The 11379-nt window shown below is 41.7% G+C and overlaps 1 protein-coding gene across 3 annotated transcripts in view; it reads left to right on the top strand.

The window, feature by feature from the left end:
- Nucleotides 1–204: 204 nt before the first annotated feature.
- CFAP97 (cilia and flagella associated protein 97) overlaps nt 205–11379 on the top strand; it is a 53422-nt gene continuing 42247 nt past the window's right edge. The window contains exons 1-3 of one of the 3 annotated variants that reach the window (XR_013272340.1): nt 205–389; nt 3311–4118; nt 6444–6515. Coding sequence is in view for 2 of the 3 variants with exons in the window: in XM_077477310.1 (XP_077333436.1) it covers nt 3332–4118; nt 6444–6515 (859 nt within the window). In the remaining variant the exon portion in view is untranslated. Of the gene's footprint in view, nt 390–519; nt 688–3310; nt 4119–6443; nt 6516–11379 lie in introns of those variants that run through there. The other 2 variants (XM_077477310.1, XM_077477311.1) reach the window with 2 other exon arrangements.

Genomic DNA, 11379 nt, shown 5'->3' with positions numbered 1-11379 from the left:
AAGTGTAAGTTGCAAAAACTCCGGTGGGTGTAACAAGATGTCCGCTTTACCCCTCTCTCACTGTATCATTACTGTGGAGGAGTGCGGGGTGTAGCAAGATGACGGCGACGGAACGTCACTTCCGTTACATATTCTGACGGGTTGCCGAATCTGACCAAACACCCACACCAAATATGGCCGCTAAAGACTAATCTCCGCCCTTAGTGTAGGAAGTGACGTGTTGTGGATACGGGGGCGGTGTGTTCTCGGCTGAGTGGAGCTATGTTGTGAGAAAGCTGCAGAAAGAGGGAGCAGAGAGGGATCCTCCGGTGTGTGAGGGAGCCGCATAGACCTCCGCTCTATTGTTATCAGCATTGCCGCCATTTGCACGGAACCCATCCCCCACACAGGTAAGAGGGGCCGTCCCCTGACCTCTGTCCGCCGCCTGATTCCTCTTCCCACGTGATGGGGTTGACACTGCTGCTAGGAGATGGGCAGATTACACTCTGTATATAAATAGTGACAGGCTGAGCCCCGCCCCCTCCTCCGTCTCCATGGTATCCTGATGCCTTCCCTGTAGTGCTGGGTGACAGGAGGAGAGCAGTTCTGTGAGTGTGTCACCATACTCCTCTCCACACAGCGGGGACACCTCCATTGCTGGGGGTCACAGCTTCTCCTCCTAGAAGAGTCATGCCCCCCATGGTCAGGGTGAGTATCTGAGCGTTCAATTAGCCATGCCATGGGAACATGGCGCGTTACATGTAGGGCGGCCCATTCATTTCAGCACACAAAAAACATCGCTGAGCCTTTTGGGAAATCATTTTGCGCAAAAACGCAGGCTGCTGCTGCGGCAGAGGAGTTAAAGCGCTATTCATCCCAAAAGCAGACCTTTCTTATATTGCAGCTTATCACTTCTCTATATGATGGCTGCATTGTGGTGTGTGTGTGTGTGTGTGTTTTTATTTTTTTTTTTTTTTAATTTTGTTTTTCCCCCCTTTTTTTTTTTTCCCCATTTAAATTTTTTTATTTTTGTTTTTGCCTTTCTTTCCTTTTTATTTTCACCCGGTGATCTGGCCCGTAAGGCTTTAATTACACTTTCTGTTTGAAACGAGATCTGTGTTCGCTCATCAGGCAGCAATAGATAGGGAGCTGTTTTAATCTCCTAAATGCCAGACAAGCGCATACAGTTCTTGGGAGGTTACACTGTATCCCCATTGGCTTGAATGGGCCGCGCTTAGTGGGCAGTAGCGATCGGTGTGTGCGACATGGATATAATTCCTGCTGCGGCCACAAAGTGATGCGCCGCAGCATTTGTGTGCATCTCTCAGCAGCAAATGGGGGAGCAATGCATCAAAAACACACCGGACCCCAGTACAGTAAGAAAAAAAAAAAAATATGAGAAAAAATTATCTGTAATGCATCCAGAACGAATCTGGAGGGTGTTTTGTGGTGCGAACTAGCCCTGAAAAAACTGGCGTGCTTTCCCACACAATGTTGATATTCAAGTGATGACGTTGCCTTGCACCCTTTACTAAAGGCAAATATACTGTGTGCTGCAAGTGCAGTTGCGTCAGAGCTAAATAAGGTAAAGCTTGACTTTGCAAAGAACACCCAATCACAAGCAATGAAAATAAAAAAAAACACAATTTTTGCTTGCACATGATTGGATGATAGAAATCAGCAGAGCTTCTTCTCATTTCAGAGCTTCCCCTAACATATGCAGAGTAAGGATGAGCTCCGGCGTGTTTGCACAGCCCATGTCCAGAGCCGCCAGGAAGTCTGCACTGCAATGAGACATTTCCCGATCTCTGCAGCCGCCCATCGGGACAATGTCTCGCTGCCTGTGATCAGCACAGTGCAGACTTCCTGGCGGCTCTTCGCGTGGGCTGTGCGAACACGCCAGAGCTCATCCTTACTGCAGAGCAACTGCACTTGCAGTGCACAGTATATTTGCCTTCAGTAAATCGATCTTCCCGTGGGATGCAGGGATCTCTCCTACTTTGCTGTTGTATTCTGACTTTCCAACAAGACGTTCTGTACAACTGGCTTTTGTTGAACAGACAGCGGTACACATCTTGCTGCTGAACTGGCGGACTATCAGTACAAGTGTACTAGTCTCAACTCTGGAAAGGCTGCAGAATCTCGGTTTGGTCTTTAGTGCAGTACCCTTAGATTGTAATGGTCAAGTTGGTGAATACAAAGGGCCTCAGTTGCAGGTGCGGCATGTTCTTGGGGCTGTACAATAGAATTTTGCTCTTATTCACATTGGTGCATCTGTTAAGGTGTGCATGCTGCTGTGCACAGCACTGCATTGGTAAAATGCATCTTTGTAGGCTTTTTTTTAAACATATTCTCATGTGCTGGAGCATGTTGCTATGCATTACAGCAGGTCAGACCAATGCAGTGCAAAAATGTCCTATTCTCTGAAGCCTTAGTAGGATACGAGGCTAATAACTTGTCCTTGCTTTGGGAAACAATGCTCAACAGATATTGGATGTGATCGGCACAATGTACATGTAAAATCAGGCATACCCTCCCCTCCCTTTTTATATATCTATTTATTCCCCCCCCCCCCATTTGTGGCTGGTGCCAGGACCAACTGAGGCTTTCATTTAGCACGTGCCCAATACAACACTCATAGCCACACATATGGGGGGGGGGGGGGCGCAAGTCACGTGCAGCATGCAGGGTGTGTGTTGGGCCCCAGGGCCTTCCTCCCCAGGTAACCGCAAAGAAAGTTGAATTAAAATGTAAAAAGCATGTCTAACGTTTTTGTTTGCAAAAAAAGTGAAGGGGTGGGAGGAAGTTTTCTGTTGTGTATGTGTGTGTGTGTGTGTGTGTGTGTATATATATATATATATATATATATATATATATATATATATATATATATATATATATATATATATATATATACAGTATCTATGTCTAAGACGTTCTTTTTCATTTCTTGTCCTGCTGACCACACAGAGTATGAGCGCAAATTTTTTTTTTTTTTTTTAACAGGAATAGTTTTTATTTCATAAAAATAAATGTATATCTAACAGGCAGCATAAGCTAACCATAGCACATACAGACACAACATTATCAGTAAATACAGTCTGGACACATCACAACAAGGAGTCGGGACTGGCCACAGGCCTCGCAATTAAATTTAAAAAAAAAAATATGTATATAAACCACAGTACAAATCTTGTAGAGGGTCTAATTCTACTACACTCTATTAAACAAAAATAGGATTTTTTTTTTTTTTTTTTGGATGCCGTTCAACTTTAATTGGATTATGAAACCACATTTGTAAAATTTTATGTTGACCTTTTGTCTTCTTCAGGTTCTAACATAATTTCAAATCATGGAGCGATATGCCAATCTTTCTGATGAGGGAGAAGTGGATCATTCTTTTTTTGATAGTGATGATGATTATGAAAAAGGGAAAAAAGTTGTGACCAGCACTAGCAAGCATGGCTACAAACAAAATAATAAGGATTTGGGATCAGAGGAAAGGAAAGGTGATGCAGAACAAGGAACGTACAAGATGGAAAGTGAAGAGGAGTCAATGGCCTCTGTTGATAGAAGTTCTCCAAAACCAAAGTTGTCTCCAGATCCATTGAGACCCAGAAGTGCGGCAAAGTCAGGCCGAGATTCTGTGCAGAGCTTAAAAATAGAAGCAACCATTCCTACAGGAATCCCCCAGATCAGACGAGAGTTTGAAGATAATTATTACCCTGATGAAGATGACAGCAGCGAAGATGAAAGCCGCAATTCCAGGCCCAAAACTGCAAAGCAAACCAATACTGGAAAGAAAAATGTGACGAAGTACAGCAGGGATTTTCCTTCTTCCATTTCCAGCTCTGATACAGAGTTTTCTGATGCTACTTCGGATGACCAAACATCAAAGTCTTATCAGTCATTCAAAGACAAAGTGCCCTCATCTCTGCGCTCCCCTGAACGCAAGGCATCAAGACCACCTATCAGAGATCTAAGAGACTATGTTGATGAGTCGGAGGATACAGTCACAGATGTCACCCCTCTTTCCACACCAGACATCAGCCCCATATCGTCCTTTGACATAGCAGCCACCAGTGAAGCTCTAAGGAATAAAGTTCAGCGACAAGAGAATGTGAGCAAGGAGATATATGGTAATTCTTCCTCTTCTGGTTTACTTTGCTTGTCTTAAAACATGATTGGTACGAATACAAGTCATTTACATATCTGTAAATGGGGACTAACTGAAGGTGGTTGTAAAGGTAAAAAGTTTCTTTTACCCTAATGCATTCTGTGCAGCTCCCCCCGCATCCCCCTAAATACTCAACTCTCAGTCCAGCACTGTGCACTCTGCAACAACTCTTCTCCCCTCTCCCTGCTCTCCTAGGCTTGGCTGAGAGCAGCTGGAGCCATTGGCTCCTGCTGCTGTCAGTCAAAACCTGTGAGGGGGGCAGGGCCTACCCGGACATGGGGGGTGTGTTTTTGTTTTTTGTAATAAAAAGAAAAACTTTGAATATTACTTTAAAGTGTATTTGCACAATATTCAGTACTTTCCCTGTCACACAGATATGGAAATCTTTAGTCAGATTCAGGCACACTGCCTGAGCTGCCCACGTCCAGATGGCGATTACCAGTTCTGGGTCATTTTGCATTACACTGCTGTCTGTACTGTAGAAACAGGAGCTTATTTTCGGCGACAAACTTTGCACGTTGTGGTTTGCCACGATTTATCTCGCCATAATCATGGCAAAGCTGCATTGCATTTTAGGTGCCATTGAAAATTGTTGGCATCCAAACATGTTTTGCAACTGCAGTGCGATTTGAGATTGAGGGCAGAATTGCTGCAATTCTGCCTGAGATCCTAAAAGGCCAAATGTGAACGGAGCCTAAAAGGCAGCTTCAGTCTACTTCAAATAACCTTTACAGACGAAGTATAGCCAAAGCTTTCTCTCTTTTGGGTCACAGGAGTGCACAGAATTGGTCAACAGAGTCCCAGTGCCACTCCAAGCAATAGAATGATCCCAACCATATTGTTGGGATCCACCCAGCTGCCTGATTGAGGGTTGGCTCCAGCCCTCTGTGCTCGGCTAAGAGCTGAAGTTGGCTGTAACTGTTGCCTCTCAGCCAGGCACTCCAGTAGTTGTGGGGGGTCCACAGAGTGGAGAGTAGTGGCTGGAGTCACTGCTCTCCACTCTTGGAAGACTGAGAACCGCGCCATCAGCGGTTATGTGGTCGCCGAGTTCTTGGGATTGACGGGGGACAGGTGCAGCAGCACAGCAATGCTGCAACATAGATGAGTATGTATGTTTGCTAATTTAGTAACCCCATACATGTTTAAGTACATAGTTGAAACAAAGTTCCAGATTTTTCTTCCTGCAATTATTTCATTGTGGTCACAACATCAGGTGCTTATATAGGGATTCTGAAACTCTTGTGACTTTTTGCTCCATTCACTGTAATCCCTTTTGTTTTCCCTTTCTTCCATTCTGCAAATGGAAACCTCATCTTTTCTTGCAAGCATTTGCAACCCTGCTTATTCACATCATGGTCTGGACTGCTCCCATTTTGAAAAGGTTGCCATAGGAGTGCTGATATCAAAACTGCACTTGCACAATATTTCCCGCTCATGCTAGTGAGATTGCTCGCATTGGTGTAACATTTCTGCAATCCCAGTAATGAAAAGTACAAAGCACTGTCACAGTTCTAAGTTTTCACACCGAAGCACCTTCACAAGACTGCTAGCAGATGGGAACCTGTTCTAACAGAAATGTGTGCGTGTTGGCTAGACAACATGGATTTTCCAAAGGGAAAGTCGCAGTCTTCAAATAGGGCTAATGTTGTAGGCAGCATTTGGAGGGAGAGACGTTTAGGTAAATCTGATTTAGGAGGAAAAGCTTCTCAAAATGCAGTTCACAATTACCCTGTCATTTCAAGAGCATACCAGCACAGGTATACCATCATAAGCTGTGTCAGTGATAATTGGGTGGCTTGTAAAACGAGGGTTTGAAGTGTGCAATATTGTGTAAGAATGAGGCAAAAGCATACATTAGTCTTAGCCCTTGTACACACGGTTGGACATTCCGACGGAAAATGTCCGACCGTGTGTGGGCTTTATCTGACTTTTTCCGTCGGAATGTCCGACCAACAAAGTTTGAGAGCTGGATATAAAAAATTTCCGACAACATGATACGATAGGACTTTGTCCGATTGGAATTCTCTACAAACGATCAGACAAAGTGCCACGCATGCTCAGATCAAATTCCTAGACCAAAGCTATTGGCTATTAGCCTGAACGTAGTCCTGTCGTAACTAAATAACATCATCACGTTACGAACAATCGGATTCCGACAACTTTGTCCGACCGTGTGTATGCAACACCAGTTTTGGACGAAATCCGACGGATTTTGTTGTTGGAATGTCCGACCGTGTGTACAAGGGCTTAGTGTTGTACTATTTTAAAATGCCTCTGTTGTCCACAGAACCTGATTTTGAAAGGAAGTCAGACCCAAAGGGTTTCCAGGAAGCGATGGACCTGAATCAACTTCTCAAAGGTATTGTATTTTTCTAGGATTTAGTAATGTTAAGTTTTAAGGCAGTGTTAAATTTGACATCACGTTTTGATTTAGTTTGTTTATAGTGTTTTGACTAGTATATGGAACTAAGCAAGTTATTTTAGCGATTCAATTTTAGGCTTTTGAATTATTTTAGTTGACTAAAATCTCTAATTGGTTTAGTTAAATTGTATGCTTTATTTCTTTAGAATTTCCAAACCTTATATATTCCCTGGAGTAAAAATTGAATCGCTAAAATAACCTGCTTAGTTCCACCCAAAAATTTAACTTCCGCTTTAGTTGCTGGTGACCCCCTGACATGCCACATTTGGCATGTCATTTTTTGGGGGGGAGCTGGTACCCAGTTTTTACAGGCTCCCAGCTCCCACTTCTTCCCCCTGGTGCCGTGGCACCAGAAGGAAGTTCACCTCTCTTTTATTCTTGGCCATTTTCCAGAGAATATTAATTACACAAAAAAACATTTTTGTTAGTGCTTGACTAAAGCCATTTATTAATCAACTGTTTACTCTTTACATCATAATGGCAACAAACTACCCAAATCACTGTGATCAACAGCTTACATACCCTGGTGATTTTGGCCTGATAACATGCACACAAGTTCATACAAAGGGGGTTGAATGGCTATTAAAGGTAACCATCCTTACGTGTGATCTGTTTGCTTGTAATTAGTGTGTGTGTGTATAAAATATCAAATGAGTTTCTGGACTCCTGGCAGACCTTTGCATCTTTCATCCAGTGCTGCACTGACATTTCTGGATTCTGGGTCATGGGGGAAAGCAAAAGAATTGTCAAAGGATCTGCGGGAAAGGGATGTAAAAATATATCCAAGGAATTGAGAATGCTAATCAAGAAGTGAAAAATTAGGGGTTCTGTTGAAACAAAACCATGGTCGGGTAGCCCAACTAAAATTTCAGCCACAACTGCCAGGAAAATTTGTTTGGGATGCAAAGAAAAACCCACAAATAACTTCAAGTGAAATGCATGTGGTGTGGCTGTTTCAAGGTGCACAAAAAGGAGGCAATGTAAGAAAGATGGGCTGCATGGTTGAGTCGCCAGAAGTAAGCCATTACTACGCCATTACAAAGTATCCCACTTGCAGTGCACCCAACAGCACAGAGACAAGCCTCCAACCTTCTGGCAAAGTCATTTGGAGTGATGAGACCAAAATTTTAACTTTTTTGGCCACAACCATAAATGCTGTATTTGGAGAGAAGTCAACAAGGCCTATGATGTAATGTACAGAGATGGATCGCTGATGTTTTGGGGATGTGTGAGCTACAAAGGCATGGGAAATTTGGTCGAAATTGATGGCAAGATGAATGCAGTATGATATAAAAAAATACTGGAGGAACATTTGCATTCATCAGCCAGGAAGCTACACGTGGCATGTACTTGGACATTCCAACATGACGATGATCCAAAACGCAAGGCCAAGTAAACCTGTCATTGGCTACAGCAGAATAAAGTGAAGGTTCTGGAGTGGCCATCTGTCTCCTAACCTCAATATCATTGAGCCACTCTGGGGAGATTTCAAATTTCATGCAAGACAGCCCAAGAAATTACATGAACTGGAGGCTTTTTGTCAAGAGGAATGGGCAGCTTTACCATCTGAGAAGATAAAGAGCCTCATCCACAAATACCACAAAAAACTTTCTTTGCTGTCATTGATGTTAAAGGGGGCAATACATGGTATTTAGAATTGGGGTATGTAAACTTTTGATCAAGGTCAATTGGGTAGTTTCTGTTGCCGTTATGATTTAAAAAGGGTAAGCACAGTTGATAACGTTTGGCTGAAGCCATTTATTAAACACAAGTAAGAAAAGTTTGTGTTTTTTATCATTCTCTGAAAAATGGCCAAGAAATTATAAATTCTGCCAGGATATGTAAACTTATGAGCACAACTATATAACATCTTTATAAATTAAACCAAGTTTCATAAACCCATAAATCTTGCTTTATGACAAACAGTAGTGCAGCTTGAAAAACTAAAAAACACAAACTTTAAACTCTGTTGGCTGTAGATGCCGTTGCACATATTACCTGAATATATTACCAACATTAAATATTTTAAGGAAAAAAAGAAAAGCCTTTTTTCTTAATAAATTTATTAAAATGTATTTATTTTATTTCTCCTTTCAGCAGCTTAGTAGATGCTCCCTACATATTCTTATTTATTTTATTTATATATATATATATATATATATATATATATATATATATATATATATATATATATATATATATATATATATATATATATATATATATATATATACACACACACAGTGGTGTGAAAAAGTGTTTGCCCCCTTCCTCATTTCCTGTTCCTTTGCATGTTTGTCACACTTAAGTGTTTCAGGACATCAAACCAATTTAAACAATAGTCAAGGACAACACAAGTAAACACAAAATGCAATTTGTAAATGAAGGTGTTTATTATTAAAGGTGAAAAAAAATCCAAACCATCATGGCCCTGTGTAAAAAAGTGATTGCCCCCCTTGTTAAAACATACTATAACTGTGGTTGTCGACACCTGAGTTCAATTTCTCTAGCCACACCCAGGCCTGATTATTGCCACACCTGTTCACAATCAAGGCATCACTTAAATAGGAGCTGCTTAAAACGGTAAGGTCCACCAGAAGATCCTTAAAAGCTACACATCATGCCGAGACCCAAAGAAATTCAGGAACAATTGAGAAAGAAAGTAATTGGGATCTATCAGTCTGGAAAGGGTTATAAAGCCATTTCCAAAGCTTTGGGAATCCAGCGAACCACAGTGAGAGCCATTATCCACAAATGGCGAAGACATGGAACAGTGGTGAACCTTCCCAGGAGTGGCCGGCCGCCCAAAATTACCCCAAGAGCGCAGCGACGACTCATCCAAGAGGTCACAAAAGACCCCACAACAACGTCCAAGGAACTGCAGGCCTCACTTGCCTCAGTTAAGGTCAGCGTTCATGCCTCCACCATCAGGAAAAGACTGGGCAAAAATGGCCTGCATGGCAGAGTTCCAAGGAGAAAACCACTGCTGAGCAAAAAGAACATCAAAGCTCGTCTCAATTTCTCCACAACACATCTTGATGATCCCCAAGACTTTTGGGACAACATTCTGTGGACCGATGAGACAAAAGTGGAACTCTTTGGAAGGTGTGTGTCCAAGTATATCTGGCGTAGAAGGAACACTGCATTTCCGAAAAAGAACATTATACCAACAGTAAAATATGGTGGTGGTAGTGTGATGGTCTGGGGCTGTTTTGCTGCTTCAGGACCTGGAAGACTTGCCGTGATAAAAGGAACTATGAATTCTGCTGTCTACCAAGAGATCCTGAAGGAGAATGTCCGACCATCTGTTCGTGTACTCAAGCTGAAACGAACTTGGGTTCTGCAGCAGGACAATGATCCTAAACACACCAGCAAGTCCACCACCGAATGGCTGAAGAAAAACAAAATGAAGACTTTGGAGTGGCCTAGCCAAAGTCCTGACCTGAATCCTATTGAGATGTTGTGGTATGACCTTAAAAAGGCCGTTCATGCTCGAAAACCCTCTAATGTAACTGAATTAGGACAATTCTGCAAAGATGAGTGGGCCAAAATTCCTCCAGGACGCTGTAAAAGCCTCATTGCACGTTATCGCAAACGCTTGGTTGCAGTTGTTGCTGCTAAGGGTGGCCCAACCAGTTATTAGGTTTAGGGGGCAATCACTTTTTCACACAGGGCCATGATGGTTTGGATTTTTTTTCACCTTTAATAATAAACACCTTCATTTACAAATTGCATTTTGTGTTTACTTGTGTTGTCCTTGACTATTGTTTAAATTGGTTTGATGTTCCGAAACACTTAAGTGTGACAAACATGCAAAGGAACAGGAAATGAGGAAGGGGGCAAACACTTTTTCACACCACTGTATGTATGTATGTATGTGTATATGTGTGTGTGTATATATATATATATATATATATATATATATTATATAAAAAAAACAATTTTTTTCTTAAAAGGTTTTTATTTGCCAAATGTTCACACAAATTATCACAATGCAATAAACGAATATGATATATTCTGAGGTATATCCAATTCCATGGCACTTGCATATACAATAAAGTTATTCATCTCCATGTCTTGTTTTTTTTGTACATTCGGCTATCCCTTTTTTTTTTTTTTTTACCAAGTCAAAACTAAACCATGTTAAACCAGAAGTACATTAAAGAACCCATATCTCTATCAATAAGATATATATTGCTCCCGTAGTACCTCATAGCCCCAAGGGTAATTTCCCTCAAACGTGTGTGCTGTCCATCACCCCACAAGAACTCTCGACTGTCATTCCAGATATGTGTTTATCTTGTGCAGTTGCATATCAGATTGTAGAGTGTTTTCAGAGTTAATCCATCTTCCCCAAACTTTATGAAATTTTTTTTTTTTGGTTGATCCTCTGGACTCGTGCGTCATTTTGTACATGGTGATGTTGGCGTTTAATCCTTTCCAGGCATTTAATGTAAGATGCTCTCTTCTAATCCAGTGAAGTGCAATTGTATTCCTTACATAATAAAACCACAGTCTTAGAAGTCTTCTCATATTGTTGCTCATAACCATCTTCCATAACCCCTAACAGTCTGAGAAGTGTTATATATGTTTGGTATATCTAACATGTCAGCAATAAATTGGGTTACCTGTGTCCATAGCGGTCTTATCCTGTCACATTGCCATACCATGTGTATAAACAAGCCTTCTGCTGTCAGGCATTTATGGCAAGTGGGGGTTATCCCTTTGCCCCATTTTATATAGCTTAAGAGGGGTATAATACATTTGCTGTAAGTACCTAAGTTGTATCAGTTTGTCTCTG

Source organism: Lithobates pipiens, unplaced genomic scaffold (genome assembly GCF_037356315.1).
Source record: "Lithobates pipiens isolate NorthernLeopardFrog02 unplaced genomic scaffold, aLitPip1_a1.2 Scaffold_13, whole genome shotgun sequence".
Classification (NCBI taxonomy): Eukaryota; Metazoa; Chordata; class Amphibia; order Anura; family Ranidae; genus Lithobates; species Lithobates pipiens.
This window is presented reverse-complemented; position numbering and strand designations above follow the sequence as displayed.